The 14,885-nt window shown below is 51.5% G+C and overlaps 1 protein-coding gene across 1 annotated transcript in view; it reads right to left on the bottom strand.

Annotated features, from left to right (window-relative positions):
* Nucleotides 1–14,885, bottom strand: part of tns1b (tensin 1b) — a 299,976-nt gene that overhangs the window by 219,934 nt on the left and 65,157 nt on the right. The window contains exons 10-11 of the mRNA XM_038790323.1: nucleotides 4,006–4,135; nucleotides 1,290–1,355 (exon numbers count right to left, since the gene is read on the bottom strand). Coding sequence (XP_038646251.1) covers nucleotides 1,290–1,355; nucleotides 4,006–4,135 — 196 coding nt within the window. The remainder of the gene's footprint in view (nucleotides 1–1,289; nucleotides 1,356–4,005; nucleotides 4,136–14,885) is intronic.

Here is a 14,885-nt window from a genome sequence, read left to right as displayed (position 1 = left end):
CTGTGTAACCTCCTCCAATCCCACAAGCCTCCCAGAAAACTATGGCCTGTAATTCTGGCCTTTTCTTCATCCATTCACAAGGTGTGGGCCGCTGGCTGGGCCAGGATCTATTGTCCATCTCTAATTGCACTTGGGAAGTTGGTGGAGAGCTGCCGATCTGAATATGAGTGAATGGGTCAATCGGCCATTTGAGAGGGAAGTGAAGGGCCGACCTCATTGCCGTGGGCCTGGAGTCAGCAGTGGACCAGACCGGGGAAGGTCTGGCAGATTTGCTTTCCCAAAGGGATTTAATCACCCGGGTGGGCTTTCTAAAAACCTGGTATAGATAGATAGAATAGAACAGTACAGCACAGAACAGGCCCTTCGGCCCTCGATGTTGTGCCGAGCAATGATCACCCTACTCAAACCCACGTATCCACCCTATACCCGTAACCCAACAACCCCCCCCCTTAACATTACATTTTAGGACACTACGGGCAATTTAGCATGGCCAATCCACCTAACCCGCACATCTTTGGACTGTGGGAGGAAACCGGAGCACCCGGAGGAAACCCACGCACACACGGGGAGGACGTGCAGACTCCGCACAGACAGTGACCCAGCCGGGAATCGAACCTGGGACCCTGGAGCTGTGAAGCATTTATGCTAACCACCATGCTACCGTGCTGCCCGGTAGTTTGATCATTATTGAGACCAGCTTTTTATCCCAGATTTGATCAGCTGGATTCATACCGACGAGCTGACAGGTGAACCCCTGACTGAATCGCTATGTTACCGCCCCCCCCCCCCCCCTAAACTCTGAAATATCCCCCTATCCATCTCTCTCTCTCTTCAAAGACCTCTCCTCTTCTTGGACTATCAGCAGTTTTTTACCAGCAGTCCTGATAGCTCTGTCTCTGACTGTGTCTGATTATCTCCTGTAGGAAGTCTTACAACACCAGGTTAAAGTCCAACAGGTTTGATTCAAACACGAGCTTTCGGAGCGCAGCTCCTTCCTCAGGAAACCTGAGGAAGGAGCAGCGCTCCGAAAGCTCGTGTTTGAATCAAACCTGTTGGACTTTAACCTGGTGTTGTAAGACTTCTTACTGTGCTCACCCCAGTCCAACGCCGGCATCTCCACATCATGATTATCCCCTGTGTGAATTGTCCTGGGTCGATTTTTACTGCTTTAAAGCTGTTTGTCAGCGAGGCCTGCTGTTGTTGCTAATCGTGCTGCATCTGTCCAGGGGCTGTTCCCCTCTATTTGGTTCAGTCTGACCTGTACAGGAATATCCAGGCAGGAGGCTCACCTTGTATTTTCTCAGGGCCGAAAGAGAAAATGAACTCGACCTTTGAATATTCGGGGAATCTGTCATCTGTGAGAAAAGATTAAGAAGACAGTGTGTGATCAGACAGTGACTTTAAACAGCTGCTGGTTTCCTCAGCAGCTCGGAGCTGTTCAGAGAGTTTGTGTCAGAGACAGGGACCAGCTGATATCAAGCACACACAACTGTCCGTCTTTACTCTTCCTGGTCACAGAATCCCATTCCTCTGCAGGTGGTGCTTATCGGCACTGGGAGGGAATTCCTGAGAGGAAATGGTCAGCCCAGTGACCCGTGCTTTGTGTGCGAACATCGGTCACAAGTGTTGCCAGGGTAGGGGTGGGCTGTCAGAGTTCAGAACATTCCTGGTCAGCGGTCACAGCTCGAGCAGGAACGCTGGCTCATTCCGCCCACCAGACCCAGGGTCGCTCAGCTTAAATGTTACATCTCCAGTTACCTCATTAGCTGAGACAGGCTAGTCTGTGTGAGTATGTGTGTGTGTATGTATGAGCATCTGCACATGTGTGCATAGTATCTGTTGTGCGAGTGTGTGTATGCATGTGCGAATTTGTGAATGTGTCCGATTCTCTATGTGTGTGATTGTAGTGTGTGCTTCTGCATGTGAGAGTCTGTGTGTGTGTGGTGTGCGAGAGAGCGTGTGTTTGTGCGTGAGGGAGCATGTGTGTTTGTGAGAGTGTGTGTGAGGGAGTGTGCATGTTTCTGTGTGAGGGAGTGTGTGTGCGAGGGAGTGTGAAAATGAAATGAAATGAAAATCGCTTATTGTCACGAGTAGGCTTCAATGAAGTTACTGTGAAAAGCCCCTAGTCGCCACATTCCGGCGCCTGTCCGGGGAGGCTGGTACGGGAATCGAACCGTGCTGCTGGCCTGCTTGGTCTGCTTTAAAAGCCACCGATTTAGCTGAGTGAGCTAAACCAGCCCCACAGTGTGTGTGTTTGTGTGTGAGAGTGTGTGTGAGGGAGTGTGCATGTTTCTGTGTGAGGGAGTGTGTGTGTGAGGGAATGTGTGTGTTTGCATGTGAGAGAGTCTATGTTTGTGTGTGAGAGAGTCTATGTGTTTACGTGTGAGAGAGTCTGTGGGCGCAATTCTCCGTACTCACGGCGGTGCGGAGAATAGCGGGGGTCGTAAATTTTTATGGCCACGCCAGTCTGACGCCCTCCCGCTATTCTCCCCCCCCCCCCACGCCCGACTCCCGACACGAATCGCTGCCGCCGTTTTTTTACGGCGAGCAGCGATTCTCAGCTGGCCGATGGGCCGAAGTCCAAGCCCTTTACGGCCGTTTTTACGAACGGCAAACACGCCTGGTCTGGCCGTTCATAAAAACGGCCGTAAAGTTTGGATCTTGGCAACCATAGCACCGATTGGCACGGCAGTACCACTGCCCGATCGCGGGCAGCGGGTCCGATTCCCGCGCACTCTTTGTCCTTCCGCCGCCCCGCTGTATCCATTCGCGGGGCGGCTGAGGGGCATCCCGGCCCGCGCATGCGCGGGTTTCACGCAAATGCACGATGACGTCATCCGCGCATGCGCGGGTTGGAGTCTTCCAATCCGCGCATGCGCGGCTGACGTCATGTGACGCGTCAGCCGTCGCAAACTCTGGCAAGCGATGCCGGAGTTCACGGCCGTGGCATGCTAGCCCCGACCGGGGACCAGAATCGGTTCCCGGTCGGGGGGGGGAGGCTGGCGTCAAACCCGCCCGTTTTTGACGCCAGCCTTACGATTTCTCCCTGTTTGGGAGAATCGCGCCCTGTGTATTTATCTGTAAGAGTGGTTGTGTGTGAGGGTGTGAGAGAGTGTGTGCGTTTGTGGTGTGAGGGAGTGTGTGTGTTTGCATGTGAGAGTCTGTATTTGTGTGTGAGATACTCTGTGTTTGTGTGTGAGAGTCTGTGTGTTTGTGTGTGAGTGTTTGTGTCAGAGGGTGTGAGAGAGTCTGTGTGCATCTGAGGGAGTGTGTGTGAATGTGCGTGTGAGGGAGAGAGTGTGTGTTTGTGTGTGAGGATCTGTGTGTGTTTCTGTGTCAGTGTGTATGTTTGTGTGTGAGGGAGAGCGCGTGTTTGTGTGTGAGGGAGTGTGTAGGTGTGTGTGTGGGAATGCTTGTGTATGTGAAATAGTGTGTTTATGTTTGTGTGTGAGGGAGTGTGTGTGTTTGTGTGTAAGAAAGTGCGTGTGGTTTTGCGTAAGGAAGTGTGCGTGTTTGTGTGTGAGGGAATGTGTGTGTGTGTGAGGGAGTGTGTGTGTGTGTGAGGGAGTGTGTTTGTGTGAGGGAGTGTGTGTGTGTGTGAGGGAGTGTGTGTGTGTGTGAGGGAGTGTGTTTGTGTGAGGGAGTGTGTGTGTGTGTGAGGGAGTGTGTGTGTGAGAGAGTGTGTGTGTGAGAGAGAGAGCGTGTATGTTTGTGTGTGAAGGAGTGTGTGTGTCTGTGTGTGTGTCTGAGAGAGAGCATGTGTGTTTGTGTGTGAGGGCGTGTGTGTGTATGTGTGTGTGAGAGATTGTGTGAGTATTTGTGTGTGTGTGTGTGTGTTATGTGTCTTACATCCCACAAACGTACATACTCGCCGTATCCTTCTGAATCCCAAACCCCACCCAGCCTCCGCTAATTAATTAATAATGAGCGATATCAACATGTGTGAATATGTAGCAGCAACTGGAATGAATATTGGAAAGCAGCTTCAGTAACAGGCAGCATCACCTTTAAAAGCATCGTCCAATTCCTCTTTTCCAAACACCACACCAAGGTCATGGATTGCACATGTATGGAACTGCACACGGAACACGATTTCTCTGCTGGGGCTCTGGTACTTCTTATGGTAACATTTCAGCTAAAGGGAACAGACAGAAACGGAAAGTACGTTGAAAACAATATCGAATTTCCCTCCAGATTTCAAGGTTAATGCAGCTCATTAAATCTCTGCCAAAGTTCACTGGGGTAATTCTCTGATACTGAGTTGTGTTGTTCTCTGCTGTAACCCCTCACGGATTGATCTGTAGTGTTCATCAAAGAACAACGAGTTTTGTTGACAAACAAAACTATTTTATTTAACACAACTTAACAGGTTTGACACTTATCCCTCAGAAACAAACAGTTGATTAATAACCATAAACTATCCTTCTCTACGGCTAACTCACTACCAGATTAAACTATTATCTACCTCTCTATCTTCAGCCTCTCTAGCTAACTCATCCTTGATGGAAGGCTCTTCCAGACCCTTCCTCAGGCAGAAGGTACAGAAGCCTGAAGACCCGCACATCCAGACATAGGAACAGCTTCTTCCCCACAGCTACTAGACTCCTCAACGACTCCCCCTCGGACTGATCTGTTCCCTGTAAGGACACTATTCACGACGCCCTATGCTGCTCTTGTTTGGCCTTGTTCCGCACTGTAACCAATCACTATTTATTGATGAACCACTGTCAATGGTCTCTGTCGATTATTCTATTGTCTACTGTGTACGTACTGTGTACGTTCCCCCGGCCGCAGAAAAATACTTTTCACTGTACTTCAGTACATGTGACAATAAATTTCAATCCTTAATCCTGCTGCTACCACCTTGTCCAACCTTCCGTCCCACAAGGCCTAGTGGCTGTGAGTATACATTTCATTAACCCTTGTATTACCTTCATGTATGACAGTACCACATGTCTAATATGTACAGAACTGTCCATAGAAGGCAGAGGGTAACAGTGGAAGGATGTTTTTCCGAATGGAGGTCTGTAACTAGCGGTTTTCCGCAGGGATCAGCTCTGGAACCTCTGCTCTTTATAATATACATAAATGACTTGGAATAAAACGTAGTGGGTCTGATTAGCAAGTTTGCGGATGGTGCTTAGACTGCAGGAGTTGCGGATAGTGATGACGATTGTCAGAGAATACAGCAGGATATAGATAGGCTGCAAAATTTGGCAGAGATATGGCAGATGCAATTTAACCCGGACAAATACGAGGTGATGCATTTTGGTAGATCTAATTCAGTTGGGAGCTATAAAATAAATGGCAGAACCATCAGGAGCAGAGACACAGAGAGATCTGGGCGTGCAGGTCCACAGATCCTTAAACGTGGCAGCACAGGTGGAAATGGTGGTAAAGAAAGCCTATGGCATGCTTGCCTTCAAAGGACAGGGTATCGAGTATAAAAGCTCACAGATTATGTTACAATTATATAGGGCGGGATTGTCCGACCCCCTGCCGGGTCGGAGAATTGCCAGGGGGCGGCGTGAATACCGTTCCGCGCTCCGACGCAGCTGCCGAATTCTCCGGTGCCGGTTTTTCGGTGGGGGCGGGTATCCTGTCGCGCCATCGGGGGCCATTGGCAGCGGCGCCCAGGCAATTCCCTGAGCCCCGATGGGCCGAGTGGCCACCCGTTTTCGGCCAGTCCCGCCGGCGTCAAATAGACATGGTCCATCCCGGCGGGACCTGGCTTGGAGTGTGGCTTGTGGGGTCCTCTGGGGGAGGGGGGGGGGTGCAGGAGGATCCGGCCCCGGGGAGGGGGCCCTCACGGTGGCCTGGCCCGCGATCGGGGCCCACCGATCTGCGGGCAGGCCTGTGCCGTGGGGGCACTCTTTCCCTCCGCGCCGACCTCTGTAGGGCTTCGCCATGGCCGGCACGGAGAAGAAACCCCCCTGTGCATGCGCCGAAAACACACCGGTGGTTCTTCGCCTGCGCCAGAACATGCCGGCAGTCCTACGCACGTGCCAACCCGCGCCGGCCTGCGGGAGCCCTTCGCCGCCGGTTGGTGCGGCGCCAACCCCTCCAGCGCCGGTCTAGCCCCCGGAAGTGCGGAGGATTCTGCAACTTCCGGGTTACCGGAGTGGTTCGCATCGCTCTTGGCGCCGGTTCCAGCCGCCCTGCCAATTACAGGAGAATCCCACCCATTGAACGTCGGTTAGGCCACATTGGGAACACTGTGTCCAGTTCCGGTCACCGCACTCACAGAAGGACGTGGCGGCTTTGGGGAGAGCACAGAGAAGGCTGATCAGGATGTTGCCTGGTATGGAGGGAATTAGCTATGAGGAGAGATTGAATAAACTGGGATTGTTCTCACTAGAGAGATGGAGGCTGAGGGGTATGAGGGGTATAGATAGGGTGAACAGTTGGAGGCTTTTTCCCAGGGTGGAAATGACAATTACAAGTGGGGCACAAGTTCAAAATGAGGGGGTAAAGGTTCAGTGGAGATGTGCGGGGGAAGCTTTTCACACAGAGGGTGGAGGTGGCCTGGAATGCACGGCCAAGGGAGCTGGTTGAGGCAGATACGTTAGCGACCTTTCAGACTTATCTGGATAGGCACATGAACAGACGGGGTGGAGAAGGATACAGGCGGCTGGTCTGGATAGGACACCTGATCGGCGCAGGCTGGGAGGGCCGAAGGGCCTGTTCCTGGGTGTATTGTTCTTTCTTCTTTGTTCGACATTGACCCCATGAGACGGTCGCATTGCCGTTGTACAACTAAATGACAGACATTTCATCAACCCAGTCAATAAATGCATGTGAAATAATCCCCCATGGGAGTCAGTGTGTGTGGAACTGTATCCCAGTGAGAGTCAGTGTGTGTGGAACTGTGTCCCAGTGAGAGTCAGTGTGTGTGGAACTGTATCCCAGTGAGAGTCAGTGTCTGTGGAACTGTATCCCAGTGAGAGTCAGTGTGTGTGGAACTGTATCCCAGTGAGAGTCAGTGTGTGTGGAACTGTATCCCAGTGAGAGTCAGTGTGTGTGGAACTGTATCCCAGTGAGTGTCAGCGTGTGTGGAACTGTACCCCAGTGAGAGTCAGTGTGTGTGGAACTGTATCCCAGTGAGAGTCAGTGTGTGTGGAACTGTATCCCAGTGAGAGTCAGTGTGTGTGGAACTGTACCCCAGTGAGAGTCAGTGTGTGTGGAACTGTACCCCAGTGAGATTCAGTGTGTGTGGAACTGTATCCCAGTGAGAGTCAGTGTGTGTGGAACTGTACCCCAGTGAGAGTCAGTGTGTGTGGAACAGTATCCCAGTGAGAGTCAGTGTGTGTGGAACTGTATCCCAGTGAGAGTCAGTGTGTGTGGAACTGTATCCCAGTGAGAGTCAGTGTGTGTGGGACTGTACCCCAGTGAGAGTCAGTGTGTGTGGAACTGTATCCCAGTGAGAGTCAGTGTGTGTGGAACTGTATCCCAGTGAGAGTCAGTGTGTGTGGAACTGTATCCCAGTGAGAGTCAGTGTGTGTGGGACTGTATCCCAGTGAGAGTCAGTGTGTGTGGAACTGTACCCCAGTGAGATTCAGTGTGTGTGGAACTGTACCCCAGTGAGAGTCAGTGTGTGTGGAACTGTACCCCAGTGAGGGTCAGCGTGTGTGGAACTGTACCCCAGTGAGAGTCAGTGTGTGTGGAACTGTATCCCAGTGAGAGTCAGTGTGTGTGGAACTGTATCCCAGTGAGAGTCAGTGTGTGTGGAACTGTACCCCAGTGAGAGTCAGTGTGTGTGGAACTGTACCCCAGTGAGATTCAGTGTGTGTGGAACTGTATCCCAGTGAGAGTCAGTGTGTGTGGAACTGTACCCCAGTGAGAGTCAGTGTGTGTGGAACAGTATCCCAGTGAGAGTCAGTGTGTGTGGAACTGTATCCCAGTGAGAGTCAGTGTGTGTGGAACTGTATCCCAGTGAGAGTCAGTGTGTGTGGGACTGTACCCCAGTGAGAGTCAGTGTGTGTGGAACTGTATCCCAGTGAGAGTCAGTGTGTGTGGAACTGTATCCCAGTGAGAGTCAGTGTGTGTGGAACTGTATCCCAGTGAGAGTCAGTGTGTGTGGGACTGTATCCCAGTGAGAGTCAGTGTGTGTGGAACTGTACCCCAGTGAGATTCAGTGTGTGTGGAACTGTACCCCAGTGAGAGTCAGTGTGTGTGGAACTGTACCCCAGTGAGATTCAGTGTGTGTGGAACTGTATCCCAGTGAGAGTCAGTGTGTGTGGAACTGTATCCCAGTGAGAGTCAGTGTGTGTGGAACTGTATCCCAGTGAGAGTCAGCGTGTGTGGAACTGTACCCCAGTGAGAGTCAGTGTGTGTGGAACTGTATCCCAGTGAGAGTCAGTGTGTGTGGAACTGTATCCCAGTGAGAGTCAGTGTGTGTGGAACTGTACCCCAGTGAGAGTCAGTGTGTGTGGAACTGTACCCCAGTGAGATTCAGTGTGTGTGGAACTGTATCCCAGTGAGAGTCAGTGTGTGTGGAACTGTACCCCAGTGAGAGTCAGTGTGTGTGGAACAGTATCCCAGTGAGAGTCAGTGTGTGTGGAACTGTATCCCAGTGAGAGTCAGTGTGTGTGGAACTGTATCCCAGTGAGAGTCAGTGTGTGTGGGACTGTACCCCAGTGAGAGTCAGTGTGTGTGGAACTGTATCCCAGTGAGAGTCAGTGTGTGTGGAACTGTATCCCAGTGAGAGTCAGTGTGTGTGGAACTGTATCCCAGTGAGAGTCAGTGTGTGTGGGACTGTATCCCAGTGAGAGTCAGTGTGTGTGGAACTGTACCCCAGTGAGATTCAGTGTGTGTGGAACTGTACCCCAGTGAGAGTCAGTGTGTGTGGAACTGTATCCCAGTGAGAGTCAGTGTGTGTGGGACTGTATCCCAGTGAGAGTCAGTGTGTGTGGAACTGTATCCCAGTGAGAGTCAGTGTGTGTGGAACTGTATCCCAGTGAGAGTCAGTGTGTGTGGAACTGTATCCCAGTGAGAGTCAGTGTGTGTGGAACTGTGTCCCAGTGAGAGTCAGTGTGTGTGGAACTGTATCCCAGTGAGAGTCAGTGTGTGTGGAACTGTACCCCAGTGAGAGTCAGTGTGTGTGGAACTGTATCCCAGTGAGAGTCAGTGTGTGTGGAACTATATCCCAGTGAGAGTCAGTGTGTGTGGAACTGTATCCCAGTGAGAGTCAGTGTGTGTGGAACTGTACCCCAGTGAGAGTCAGTGTGTGTGGAACTGTATCCCAGTGAGAGTCAGTGTGTGTGGAACTGTACCCCAGTGAGAGTCAGTGTGTGTGGAACTGTACCCCAGTGAGAGTCAGTGTGTGTGGAACTGTATCCCAGTGAGAGTCAGTGTGTGTGGAACTGTACCCCAGTGAGAGTCAGTGTGTGTGGAACTGTATCCCAGTGAGAGTCAGTGTGTGTGGAACTGTATCCCAGTGAGAGTCAGTGTGTGTGGAACTGTATCCCAGTGAGAGTCAGTGTGTGGGACCCGTACCCCAGTGAGAGTGTGTGTGTGTGCAACTGTATCCCAGTGAGAGTCAGTGTGTGTGGAACTGTATCCCAGTGAGAGTCAGTGTGTGTGGAACTGTATCCCAGTGAGAGTCAGTGTGTGTGGAACTGTGTCCCAGTGAGAGTCAGTGTGTGTGGAACTGTATCCCAGTGAGAGTCAGTGTGTGTGGAACTGTGTCCCAGTGAGAGTCAGTGTGTGTGGAACTGTATCCCAGTGAGAGTCAGTGTGTGTGGAACTGTACCCCAGTGAGAGTCAGTGTGTGTGGAACTGTATCCCAGTGAGAGTCAGTGTGTGTGGAACTGTACCCCAGTGAGAGTCAGTGTGTGTGGAACTGTATCCCAGTGAGAGTCAGTGTGTGTGGAACTGTATCCCAGTGAGAGTCAGTGTGTGTGGAACTGTATCCCAGTGAGAGTCAGTGTGTGTGGAACTGTATCCCAGTGAGAGTCAGTGTGTGTGGAACTGTATCCCAGTGAGAGTCAGTGTGTGTGGAACTGTATCTCAGTGAGAGTCAGTGTGTGTGGAACTGTATCCCAGTGAGAGTCAGTGTGTGTGGAACTGTATCCCAGTGAGAGTCAGTGTGTGTGGAACTGTATCCCAGTGAGGGTCAGTGTCTGCGGAACTGTATCCCAGTGAGAGTCAGTGTGTGTGGGACTGTATCCCAGTGAGAGTCAATGTGTGTGGAACTGTATCCCAGTGAGAATCAGTGTGTATGGAACTGTATCCCAGTGAGAGTCAGTGTGTGTGGAACTGTATCCCAGTGAGAGTCGGTGTGTGTGGGACCCCCTACCCCAGTGAGAGTCAGTGTGTGTGGAACTGTATCCAAGTGAGAGTCAGCGTGTGTGGAACTGTATCCCAGTGAGAGTCAGTGTGCGTGGAACTGTATCCCAGTGAGAGTCAGTGTGTGTGGAACTGTATCCCAGTGAGAGTCAGTGTGTGTGGGACTGTATCCCAGTGAGAGTCAGTGTGTGTGGAACTGTAACCCAGTGAGAGTCAGTGTGTGTGGAACTGTATCCCAGTGAGAGTCAGTGTGTGTGGAACTGTATCCCAGTGAGAGACAATGGGTGTGGAACTGTACCCCAGTGAGAGTCAGTGTGTGTGGAACTGTATCCCAGTGAGAGTTGGTGTGTGTGGGACTGTATCCCAATGAGAATCTGTGTGTGTGGAGCTGTGTCCCAGTGAGAGTCAGTGTGTGTGGAACTGTAACCCAGTGAGAGTCAGTGTGTGTGGAACTGTATCCCAGTGAGAGTCAGTGTGTGTGGAACTGTATCTCAGTGAGAGTCAGTGTGTGTGGAACTGTATCCCAGTGAGAGTCAGTGTGTGTGGAACTGTACCCCAGTGAGAGTCAGTGTGTGTGGAACTGTACCCCAGTGAGAGTCAGTGTGTGTGGAACTGTATCCCAGTGAGAGTCAGTGTGTGTGGAACTGTACCCCAGTGAGAGTCAGTGTGTGTGGAACTGTACCCCAGTGAGAGTCAGTGTGTGTGGAACTGTATCTCAGTGAGAGTCAGTGTGTGTGGAACTGTATCCCAGTGAGAGTCAGTGTGTGTGGAACTGTATCTCAGTGAGAGTCAGTGTGTGTGGAACTGTATCCCAGTGAGAGTCAGTGTGTGTGGAACTGTACCCCAGTGAGAGTCAGTGTGTGTGGAACTGAATCCCAGTGAGAGTCAGTGTGTGTGGAACTGTACCTCAGTGAGAGTCAGTGTGTGTGGGACTGTATCCCAGTGAGAGTCAGTGTGTGTGGGACTGTATCCCAGTGAGAGTCAGTGTGCGTGGGACTGTATCCCAGTGAGAGTCAGTGTGTGTGGAACTGTATCCCAGTGAGAATCAGTGTGTGTGGAACTGTATCCCAGTGAGAGACAATGGGTGTGGAACTGTACCCCAGTGAGAGTCAGTGTGTGTGGAACTGTATCCCAGTGAGAGTCGGTGTGTGTGGGACTGTATCCCAATGAGAATCAGTGTGTGTGGAACTGTATCCCAGTGAGAGTCAGTGTATGTGGAACTGTATCCCAGTGAGAGTCAGTGTGTGTGGAACTGTATCCCAGTGAGAGTCAGTGTGTGTGGAACTGTATCCCAGTGAGAGTCAGTGTGTGTGGAACTGTATCCCAGTGAGAGTCAGTGTGTGTGGAACTGTATCCCAGTGAGAGTCAGTGTGTGTGGAACTGTATCGCAGTGAGGGTCAGTGTCTGCGGAACTGTATCCCAGTGAGGGTCAGTGTCTGCGGAACTGTATCCCAGTGAGAGTCAGTGTGTGTGGAACTGTATCCCAGTGAGAGTCAGTGTGTGTGGAACTGTATCCCAGTGAGGGTCAGTGTCTGCGGAACTGTATCCCAGTGAGAGTCAATGTGTGTGGAACTGTATCCCAGTGAGAGTCAGTGTGTGTGGAACTGTATCCCAGTGAGAGTCAGTGTCTGCGGAACTGTATCCCAGTGAGAGTCAGTGTGTGTGGAACTGTGCCCCAGTGAGAGTCAGTGTGTGTGGAACTGTACCCCAGTGAGAGTCAGTGTGTGTGGAACTGTATCCCAGTTAGAGTCAGTGTTTGTGGAACTGTATCCCAGTGAGAGTCAGTGTGCGTGGAACTGTATCCCAGTGAGAGTCAGTGTGTGTGGAACTGTATCCCAGTGAGAGTCAGTGTGTGTGGGACTGTATCCCAGTGAGAGTCAGTGTGTGTGGAACTGTATCCCAGTGAGAGTCAGTGTGTATGGAACTGTATCCCAGTGAGAGTCAGTGTGTATGGAACTGTATCCCAGTGAGAGTCAGTGTGTGTGGAACTGTATCCCAGTGAGAGTCAGTGTGTATGGAACTGTATCCCAGTGAGAGTCAGTGTGTGTGGAACTGTATACCAGTGAGAGACAATGGGTGTGGAACTGTACCCCAGTGTAGTCACTGACAGTTCCACACACACTGACTCTCACTGGGATACAGTCCCACACACACTGACTCTCACTGGGATACAGTTCCACACACACTGACTCTCACTGGGATACAGTTCCACACACACTGACTCTCACTGGGATACAGTTCCACGCACACTGACTCTCACTGGGATACAGCTCCACAGACACTGACTCTAACTGAGATACAGTTCCACACACACTGACTCTCACTGGGGTAGGGGGTCCCACACACACTGACTCTCACTGGGATACAGTTCCACACACACTGACTCTCACTGGGATACAGTTCCGCAGACACTGACTCTCACTGGGATACAGTTCCACACACACTGACTCTCACTGGGATACAGTTCCACACACACTGACTCTCACTGGGATACAGTTCCGCAGACACTGACCCTCACTGGGATACAGTTCCGCAGACACTGACCCTCACTGGGATACAGTTCCACACACACTGACTCTCACTGGGATACAGTTCCACACACACTGACTCTCACTGGGATACAGTTCCACACACACTGACTCTCACTGGGATACAGTTCCACACACACTGACTCTCACTGGGATACAGTTCCACATACACTGACTCTCACTGGGATACAGTTCCACACACACTGATTCTCATTGGGATACAGTCCCACACACACCGACTCTCACTGGGATACAGTTCCACACACACTGACTCTCACTGGGGTACGGGTCCCACTCACTGACTCTCACTGGGATACAGTTCCACACACACTGACTCTCACTGGGATACAGTTCCACACACACTGACTCTCACTGGGATACAGTCCCACACACACTGACTCTCACTGGGATACAGTCCCACACACACTGACTCTCACTGAGGTACTGTTCCACACACAATGACTCTCACTGGGATACAGTTCCACACACACTGACTCTCACTGGGGTACAGTTCCACACACACTGACTCTCACTGGGATACAGTTCCACACACACTGACTCTCACTGGGATACAGTTCCACACACACTGACTCTCACTGGGGTACAGTTCCACACACACTGACTCTCACTGGGATACAGTTCCACACACACTGACTCTCACTGAGATACAGTTCCACACACACTGACTCTCACTGGGGTACAGTTCCACACACACTGACTCTCACTGGGGTACAGTTCCACACACACTGACTCTCACTGGGATACAGTTCCACACACACTGACTCTCACTGGGGTACAGTTCCACACACACTGACTCACACTGGGGTACAGTTCCACACACACTGACTCTCACTGGGATACAGCTCCACACACACTGACTCTCACTGAGATACAGTTCCACACACACTGACTCTCACTGGGGTACAGTTCCACACACACTGACTCTCACTGGGATACAGTTCCACACACACTGACTCTCACTGGGGTACAGTTCCACACACACTGACTCTCACTGGGATACAGTTCCACACACACTGACTCTCACTGGGATACAGTTCCACACACACTGTCTCTCACTGGGGTACGGGTCCCACACACTGACTCTCACTGGGATACAGTTCCACACACACTGACTCTCACTGGGATACGGTTCCACACACACTGACTCTCACTGGGATACGGTTCCACACACACTGACTCTCACTGGGATACAGTTCCACACACGCTGACTCTCACTGGGATACAGTTCCACACACACTGACTCTCACTGGGGTACAGTTCCACACACACTGACTCTCACTGGGATACAGTCCCACACACACTGACTCTCACTGGGATACAGTTCCACACACACTGACTCTCACTGGGATACAGTTACACGCACACTGACTCTCACTGGGATACAGTTCCACACACACTGACTCTCACTGGGGTACAGTTCCACACCCATTGTCTCTCACTGGGATACAGTTCCACACACACTGACTCTCTCTGGGGTACAGTTCCACACACACTGACTCTCACTGGGATACAGTCCCACACACACTGACTCTCACTGGGATACAGTTCCACACACACTGACTCTCACTGGGATACAGTTCCACGCACACTGACTCTCACTGGGATACAGTTCCACAGACACTGACTCTAACTGGGATACAGTTCCACACACACTGACTCTCACTGGGGTAGGGGGTCCCACACACACTGACTCTCACTGGGATACAGTTCCACACACACTGACTCTCACTGGGATACAGTTCCGCAGACACTGACTCTCACTGGGATACAGTTCCACACACACTGACTCTCACTGGGATACAGTTCCACACACCTGACTCTCACTGGGATACAGTTCCACACACACGACTCTCACTGGGATCAGTTCCACACACACACTGACTCCTCACTGTACAGTCGCACACTGACACTGGATACAGTCCCACACACGACCTCACTGGATACAGTTCCACAACACTGACTCTCCTGGATACAGTCCACAGACACTGACTCTCACTGGGATACGTTCCACACGACACTCTCACCAACACACCCAGTTCACACACACTG

Source organism: Scyliorhinus canicula, chromosome 2 (assembly GCF_902713615.1).
Source record: "Scyliorhinus canicula chromosome 2, sScyCan1.1, whole genome shotgun sequence".
NCBI lineage: Eukaryota > Metazoa > Chordata > Chondrichthyes > Carcharhiniformes > Scyliorhinidae > Scyliorhinus > Scyliorhinus canicula.
The sequence above is the reverse complement of the archived record's forward strand: the minus strand, read 5'-3'. Positions and strand labels throughout refer to the sequence as shown.